The sequence below is a fragment of the Hippocampus guttulatus genome, chromosome 3 (genome assembly GCF_054856545.1).
Source record: "Hippocampus guttulatus isolate MCC_2025c chromosome 3, RoL_Hgut_1.0, whole genome shotgun sequence".
Taxonomy (NCBI): domain Eukaryota; kingdom Metazoa; phylum Chordata; class Actinopteri; order Syngnathiformes; family Syngnathidae; genus Hippocampus; species Hippocampus guttulatus.
Genome location: NC_141263.1, coordinates 15585621 through 15594404, shown reverse-complemented (window position 1 = coordinate 15594404; position 8784 = coordinate 15585621). Strand labels below are relative to the sequence as shown.

Here is an 8784-nt window from a genome sequence, read left to right as displayed (position 1 = left end):
GGACTGTTAATATTACCGTGGCTTCCTGAGCTTAGTTGTGACATCTCTATGAATTGTATCGTCGTATGTCTGTACTATACTGCCCCCAGGTGGTTAAGGCATGCACAACAGAAGGAGCAGCATAATATCCATCGAACTAAAGCAAAAAAAAAAAGTGGTAAAAAAAACTGTTCGGTTCATTTACATTAGATTTGTCAATACTATTTACTGTTGAAAACTTTACAATAAAAAAGGATTTAAATATATATATTTTCCGAGGCTGCAACAAATTAATGGCATTTCTATTCACTTCGATGGGGAAAGATTTGAGACGCAAACACGACAAGGTAACACTAATTACGTTGGGGCATCGTGGCTCAGACTCCAGAAAGTTGTCTGACACGGCCTGGAGAACATATAAATATGAGTTAAACATCCCTTTTTATAGTTTTATTAAGAGCTTGAGATGCTCAAGTCTTTTCATGTGAGCTATTGATGCATAAAACAATGGTTTGCTTTATTGCCCAGCGCAGAGCCACTCTCACTTCATTATTTGGATTTATGACACAGTCGGTGTAAAGCCATCGTCTTAATTAGACCGGCAATACATCAAATAGTCTCACTGGAGTGAGCGAGGTGAATAATGCAGCATGTTGCAAACTGTTTGCAGGGAACAAAGATTTGCCCTTTAGATCATTTACCTCAAAACATCGGTAGAGCCAATATTTTTCGAATTGTTTTGAACAAAGTCGTTTTTAATGAAATCTACTTAGTCGAACTACGCTCAAGACACTGAAATGCAGTTGTGAGGTGAAATCAAGCAAAACATCTTGAAATTTGCATAGATCTTTATTTTAGTAGAATCTATAGTTGACATCAATTAAATAAAAAGAAGAAACCAAAAGCAAACAAATCTTTAAATTACAAGATAATTACACTGCACCATTCATATAGTACAAAAATAGGCCTTATTTAGAGTTTTGTCCCAGATAAGCCAAGTCATCCGTGTTCGGTATCCATCGGTCACATGTTTAAGGTACTGTGTGCAGCCAAGGGGCCGGACAGGGGTCATGTGATGCTGCCCCCTCACTCCCCCTGACTCATTTAATGTATACTGACCAGGCATGGGAGCACACGGGCATGCGCACAACAGACTTCAGCCCTTAAGTTTAAGAAGATGGAATACATTCTTGCCCCTTCCTTCACAGCAGCTCAACAATAGAGGGTGTCGCAACAGAGATGACGCATGATAACCAATCAAACACTCACACACACACACGCACACACGACAAGGTGAAAAGGACTTGATGGGGGGGGGGGGGGGGATTGGCAAGTGACGAGCAAAACAACCTAAGACAAGATACTGACAAAATGATTGTCTTTGGTTCTGCCAACATATTGCTCCTTTTAATTTGAATCGGACACGCCAGACTCCTCAAGCTCCATTTGATTGCAATTACACAAGAGCCTCTATTTCCATATTTACATCTTGAAAGCTCAGAAAAGACAATATAGCACATTTAGCCAAATATTCCAAATCACTTGTATGACGTTCTTTGTTTCAGAGTTGTCAGCGAGCGTTTGAAAAGGCTCCTCGTGCGTTTGCAACCTGAGCACTCAAAAGCACCCACTCGAGCAGGCAGACAACTACGTACTCAAAACGACGTTGCACATCTTACCATTTGCACACGCTCGACTATGACTGCTATTCAATGCATCACCTCACGTTGTAATTCTAAAAGAACTAAAGCAAGCAATTTTGGTGCCGCATTAGGATATTAAGATTTGTAGACGTGTCACATGAGGCCAGAATGACTTTTTTAAAATAGTTTCCTACTTAAAGCCCAAACGACAGTAGGCACAATAATGTAGATCCACAACTAGTCCCGTGCAGCCACAAGGACAAACATCTCTGTAATCACATCTGCGTTTGCACATTACCCAAAAAGACTTTGAGAGGGCTTCTCGACACAAATGGTTAGGTTTAAAAGGATTCATTTTCTGTGCCTGCCACTTGCTCTCTAAACAGGGAAATTGATTGTCAGCGTCAGAACAAAAAGTCGTAACCTCAAGAGGAACTATCGAGGGAGGATGGGAGTACAAAGAGCACAAACGTCTGGTTGGCAATTTCAATTTAACATGCGAGAAAAAAAATGTTTTTTTCAGTTTTTTCAATTTTGTTCAGCCCAACTGAACAAAAAAAGTCAATCCTTTGACCCATCCTATTTCCAAAACCAGCGTTTACAGCCCTGCCTGTGAATGCTGATTGGAAAGGTGACAGATTGACACAGCATCCTAAGCAGCAAATGAAATGCAAAGCCTATACTGTAGTTCAGAATATTTCCAGCTTTGGCACGCGTCGCTGTATGAAACCATGCTGAGTGATGAGAGGTAGATGTAGAGGGTGAGCAGCTGCGGTTTTGTATGCGTGTCATCACCAACATGACAACCTCTCTCAGCAGTGTTTCGAGTGCCAGATGGGGGGGAAAAAATCAATTCTATGAAGCTGGTGAAAAGAGATCAATTGATTTGGATTCAATCCGAAGATGCATATTTGAAATGCAGCAAGGGAGAAACAAAGACTTAAAAACAACCCTTCCCCTCAGGTCAAAAAAAAAGAAACCCAAACAAAAAAAGAAAACAACAAAGCAGCATCAGACAGAATCCAGCTACATTGTTGGAGGGGCTCATAGAAAAGATCCACTTAAATTTGAACTTGATGCAGACATGGTGATGATGTGCAGTTTCAACTCGAGAGAGCAGAAATGTGAATCGGGGGAGAGAAATGTCCCCGTACAAGGAAGATGTATGTTTCTCTTTCACAATCAATGACAGAGACAAGTACATTAGTGTCATTGCTGATTTGAGGCATGTGAAATTTGTCTTTGTAGTGCTAATATGCCCGGACCAAGGGAATATATTGGTGTATCGGTAATGAGTCCAATCCTTCTGCTGATGAATCACAAGTAATAGCTACGCAGCTGCTCCAGGGTTGATTAGATACAGGTTGGAAAAATTTGTGGGCCGCATATTTTGTTTCCAACTGAATTCAGACAACTGTGGCTTGCACTGTAGTTGACACATCTGTGAGGAGTTGTAAAAGAAGCCCCTGTCAAAGCCGCACAGATGCCACAATCGTTGATAGGTGCCCCCCCCACCGCCCCAAATAAGAAAACCAACAATTGTGCCCCCCCCCCCAAATAACAAAACAAACAAACCCCCAAAAAAAATGAACGTGAGGTATTTGGGATGTTGATACTGGCGAGAGACTTAGTGTTTCCAAATAGATTTCCTCCCTTAAAAAATGCAGCAGATGCTATGAAAAACACCTCACTAACTGACGTCGGACCGACTCAACAGTCACGTGCAGGACATGGACACTGGCACGCTCGTGTTCCTCACATCAAAATAATCTCATCCGGTTACTGCACAGAGACTGATAGAAGAGGGAAGGAAGCAAGAAAAGCAAACCAGTAATTGTCTTTTTAGTGGAACAATAGGAACTGGAGAGGAGGGCGGGACCGACACACATTGCGAGTGATCCGAGGGGAAAAAGGAGGGGGCGGAAGACACTTGGTCGAAGAGATGTGCGAACACGCCCGCCATCCTAACTTAGCTCCCAGCGAGCAGAGACTTCCTGTCAGGTCTCTTACGACGAAGTGCAGGATGATAGGAACCCACTGAAATGGAAGCCGAAGTCAGGATGAAAGATGAAACCAGAGAAGAGCATGATAGCAGACACCCCGGCCCCGATTCATTCAACAATTGGTGGTGTGGATCTGGAAAGTAAAAAAAAAAGCAGGGCAGAAAAGGAATGTATTAAAGAGCACTTTGTGTTTTGATAAAGGCAGTCCTCTCGTTTTGGACATCAAACTCTTCGTTTTCCGAGTCCGTGTTGACGCCGTCATCCCCCCACACTGTCGGAATGCCGCGGTATGACACCACCCGATTGCCGCCCAGGCTGAAGCTGCCCGCGATGCCGCCGCCGGCTTCCAGCGACGGGAGCTTGACGAGAGCTCCCGAGCGCATCTGCAGGAGGAGGAAGATGCCGGCGAAGACGGCCATGATGGCCATGCAGCTGAGAATGGCCACCGTCGCAGGCAGCCGTGAGCTGAGCTGGGGCTGCAACCCGGAGTCCCCCTGACCCACCATGAACCCGCCGGGGGACTCGCGCATGTACTGGGTGATGCGATCGCAGGTGTTAGTGATGGGATTCAGCGATCTGTGAGGAGGGCAGGACAGGCAGGCCTCTGCGCTCAGCCTGCTGCACGTCAGGCACGGCGGCAAGCACGGCATGCAGGCTGGGATGTAGGCCGGGGCAATGATGTTGCCCACTGTGTAGTTGAGGGGCTGCGAACCCACAGTGAAGCCTGTTGGACATGCTTTCACACACCTTTGCATGTGGAAGTAGTAGCCGGCATTACATTCTGCAGAAACGCACAGAAAAAACAGATCAACAGCAAGCTACAGCGTGACATTTTGAGATGAATCTAGGCTATGTGAGATGGAAAAAGCGAGCTAAGACAGTACAGAATGACTTTTACACATACAGTATTACCACTGGCCGAATAAAATAATTGTGTCAAAATGTCTCTTTCTAAAGATAATTAGGCAGACTTTTTACCAGTGTTGGGAATAATGGCGAGACTAACGGCGTTCATTTTTCAGGAGCAAAGTAAAATAATGACATTACCGAACGGCACAATGCCGTTGCTGTGAGTGATGTAAAATATGTCTGTGCAATAATATACAAATAGAGATAGCAAAACTCATGGCCAGATTCGATTTCTTTTTACATTAAGCTTACGCTTGTGTCTTAGTTTTGCACTTAAATGTTCAGTGGGCAAATATTACTTTCAATATTAATTTTTTTATCTATACATGTGGCTAGTTGCATTCGGTTGACTTTGAATACCAAAAACGCGCTGAAAACGGTCAAATACTTAAAACGCAGGAATGATGAAAAAAATCAAATCAAACAGATAAATGCAAAGAAAACCAAAATGTGATCATATTCCAAGAAAACGGCTGCAAGCAAGAAATGCTTCAATCACAAAAACAAAATGTGTCTTTCCCTTTTTCTACCCCTGGGTGTCAGTAATGCTTAAGGAATGGACTTCAATGAGCCCATGATATGATTTGTGAGGGCGAAAATCGTGAAAAACCAACTACAAATTTCGTTTTGATACGTTGCAAAATATCCAGTTCTTTCCATCATTCTAAAGGAAGTATCCCTTCATCCCTCCGTGACCCGATGGATTGTACCACAAATGTTAAAGAAAGGTGTCAAAAAGGTTAAGAGCCGCTTAGGAGATAACATTTTTTCCCGGCGAGCTTGTGTCACGTGCTCAAATCAAAGGTGCTGATTGGACACGGAGGAGGTCCGAGTTCTGCGATGGAATGCTAAGGCTCAAGTACCCGGATGTTCGACACGCGAACTGAATTTGCGCTTTGAAGATTTTTTTGTTGTAAAACTGAGAAATGTCAAACAAACCGAATTTTTTATCGTAAAACATTGTGGAAAAAATATACAGAACTTAATTTTCAATGAGGAATTTAAATTGTACAATTCAGATTTGGACTTTCAGAGTAGAGATTCTAATTAAACAATGCAAATTCTGTTGCTGTAATTCAGATTCGGTTTTTCAATACACTTGTTCAAGTTTAGCGATTCAAATTCAAATACAAAACATTCATATTCGGTTTCCGGAGGCCAACATCTAAACCCATAAATAACCCTGTGAATGGCTTTGGGCCTGCTGTCATTATTTCACTTCCCATGTCCGCCTGGAGGGGCCACACTGTCACTGTGTCAAATGTAGCTTGTTTTCAGTTCGAGTATTTGGATTAGCTATGAGACAGCAATATGGAATTGATTAGAATAATCTGATGAACTGCTTGAAGCTATCAACAATAGTTTGTGGCTGTGGTCATAACTTCTTCATCTGCCTGGGGCGGGGCGGCTCCTTACGGTTCTGTCAGTTCTCAGCCATGTCATGTACTTGAATCATCTTCTTAGACTACAACGGCTTTTACAACATGGGACAGGGGGTGTGTGATGGCTAAGGAATGGCAGTCAGAGAGTGGGGTTGGGCGGAAGGGATTTTGGGGTTGGGAAACGACCACTCTACCATGCCGCCCCGAATGATATTTTACAAGTATGAAAGATGTTTTCTTCGTATAGTGTTGAAGACAAGCGTGTGAAAATAATGTACTGTTGTTTGACGCGATGCAAAAAGCTGAGCTAAACCAACAAGTTTCATCTTCGGCCCACAACACCAGACACACTTTTCACACTCGCAGTCTTCATATAGCACTGGGAAGAGACACAGTCTTACCAAGGCATCTCTGTTTGAGGTCCATCATCTTGCAGTTGCTGCTTCCAGCCTGAGAGTCATCAGGGGAGCCGGTGCCATACAGCACCAGAGTGAACTGGGTTAGAGTGCCTGAGAAGAGTGATGAGCCAACTGATAGTTATTTTATATATATATTTATATCAAGCTTTCAGGAAAAGAAAAAAAAGTGTTCATGGAAAAAAAAGTAGGCCCGTCAATCAGAGCTTAAGCTCCCGAGGGTAGATTTTGTTCAAGCATATTCTTTAGAAGACTCTCAGATCTTTGCCACGAAGTGACAGAAAATGACACTTTGAAAAGAGCAGCGATTTTAAGACGCCCGGATGTCCCTTTGTGTCTAATAACTGAGTGCAAAAGAAATGTGTGTGTGTGTTGACTGCAAGTTTTCTGACTGAGGGGACAGAGCGGACAAATCTCAAATTTACTCTCTTTCCCATTTTTTAAGCTTTAACTGCAGTGTATCCCTCATGGTATCCGTCAGATGGTTAAGTGAAGTTTCACGACCGACAATATTTGGTAAGAAACATCATCATTCTTGAAGGACACGCTGTTTTTGTTTTGTGTTGAGATTTCAAGTACAGTATTGGCCTGAATATAAGATGATGTTTTTTGCATTGAAATAAGACTGAAAAAGTGGGGGTAGTCTTATATTCGGGGTCTAGACATTATACCCATTCACGACGCTAGATGGCGCCAGATATCATTGAAGCGAATGCTGAATTTGACTCCCCAGGCCAAAGTGAATCCCTGTCACAAAGAATAAAAATAAAAATAGCGGTAGTATGAAGAAGAAAAAAAAATAGCGGTAAGAAAGAAAAGAGAAGAAAATAATAGAAGATATAACAGAAAACTAAGAAACGTAGCGACAATGCGGAGAAAAGTGGTTCGAAGATCGTCCAGGTTAACCGGCAGAGGAGAAGCTATGTAATTTACATTTCAAAAACCAGAAGCCATTCATTTACGAATGTGATTGCACTTTAGTTTACATATTTAAATGTTCAGATATTAAGCTTTGAATGAGGCAAAACCTTTTCTCTCAAATATTTTGTTATCATCATTTTTTCAGATGTACTGTAAATATTTTCTGTATAAAAATTAATTTGGTGTTCAAAAAGTCTTTTTTCTTTCGTTTTATAATCAGGGCCGTTTTATATTCGGGCCAATACGGTACTGTTATAAACACACAAAATGCGAACAATCCCAAGAAAACAAACATGGCGTCACATCTTGCAAAGAGACTTTACCGTAGTCACTGGCCCCCGCTACATTCTCAATCTCCAGCGTCCACTTCCCAGAGGGGTTCTCATCCCAGGAGTGGGTGGTCATGAAAGCCCAGTCATTAAAACCTTCTGATGAGTAGTCATGAGGCCTGGAGGGAAATCATCACGGGTGTGTTAACAGATTGAACTGACCAGTTTGTGTCAGTGTGTACGTGTCCAACGGTTTTGTTTGTACCTGGGGTGGAGCAATGTGGAACGCGTGCCAGCAGGACTAATGAGGTGGATAGCCAGGTTGCCCCTCCGGTTGTATGACAGGGTGAGCCGAGCTTGGACGTGCTCCAGTGAGGTCACGTGATTGTCGCTTCCAAAGCAGGCATCCACACTCTTGTTAACTGATAAATGGCCGCCAATGTTCCTGTCAAAAGATGCCAAATGAAGTCAGAGGTGTGTCATTTCAAGTAAGTCGAGTGTGCCATCAGAACCATTACCGGAGCTGCCAACTGTTACGGGATTGCCCGTATTTTGTGATGGAAAACACTGAATGCTGACTTGTTATACACGTGAAATATCCTAATAGTCACACACACACACACACACACACACACACACACACACACACACACACACACACACACACACACACACACACACGCACACCCACACACACACACAGCGATAATAGTCCCATGGTAGTGTTCATACATTCGCAGCTGTGCTATATCGTGCAGCACGCGTGGGATGCTGTGCAAAGACGACATCTTACCTTTAACCTTTTTACTGAATATTGCTAATTTCTCTTGCAATTGTATGCATCTATTGCAGAAAACATTATTTCATTTTTACATTTTGATAATACTGATTATGTGGTGTAATATGTTAGGAAAACTGCATACTGTAAACTGTCTGATGTACTGTACATTTGGTTGTTCTCATTTTGACAGATTGCAACAGAGAGACGCCGAATCCCTAATTGCTCCCCTTGGTTCAAGTCAGTCTGGATGAGGCTAACCCTTGAATGAATTCGACTGCCCTGATTGCTGCTCCCAGATGCTTAAACCGTCTGCTCAGAACAGCCCAAAGCTGTGGATGCTCACACCCACACAGTCAAACTGCAACAAGTGCATAATAACTGCGTGAGATGTCAGACTGTTTAAAGTACTGTATATAAAATAGCCATAGGAAAAAAAAATACATCCGTTTTGTTTTCTTCCTCCCAGTAGAACTTTTGTTAA

General features: G+C 42.7%; 1 protein-coding gene across 3 annotated transcripts in view; it reads right to left on the bottom strand.

Moving 5' to 3' along the window:
• Positions 1–809: 809 nt before the first annotated feature.
• The window catches only part of furina (furin (paired basic amino acid cleaving enzyme) a), a 63069-nt gene continuing 55094 nt past the window's right edge, over positions 810–8784 (bottom strand). For all 3 annotated transcript variants that reach the window (XM_086107044.1, XM_086107045.1, XM_086107042.1), the window contains exons 13-16: positions 7788–7967; positions 7577–7701; positions 6318–6425; positions 810–4406 (exon numbers count right to left, since the gene is read on the bottom strand). In XM_086107044.1, coding sequence (XP_085963170.1) covers positions 3799–4406; positions 6318–6425; positions 7577–7701; positions 7788–7967 — 1021 coding nt within the window. In that variant the 3' untranslated portion in view covers positions 810–3798. The remainder of the gene's footprint in view (positions 4407–6317; positions 6426–7576; positions 7702–7787; positions 7968–8784) is intronic.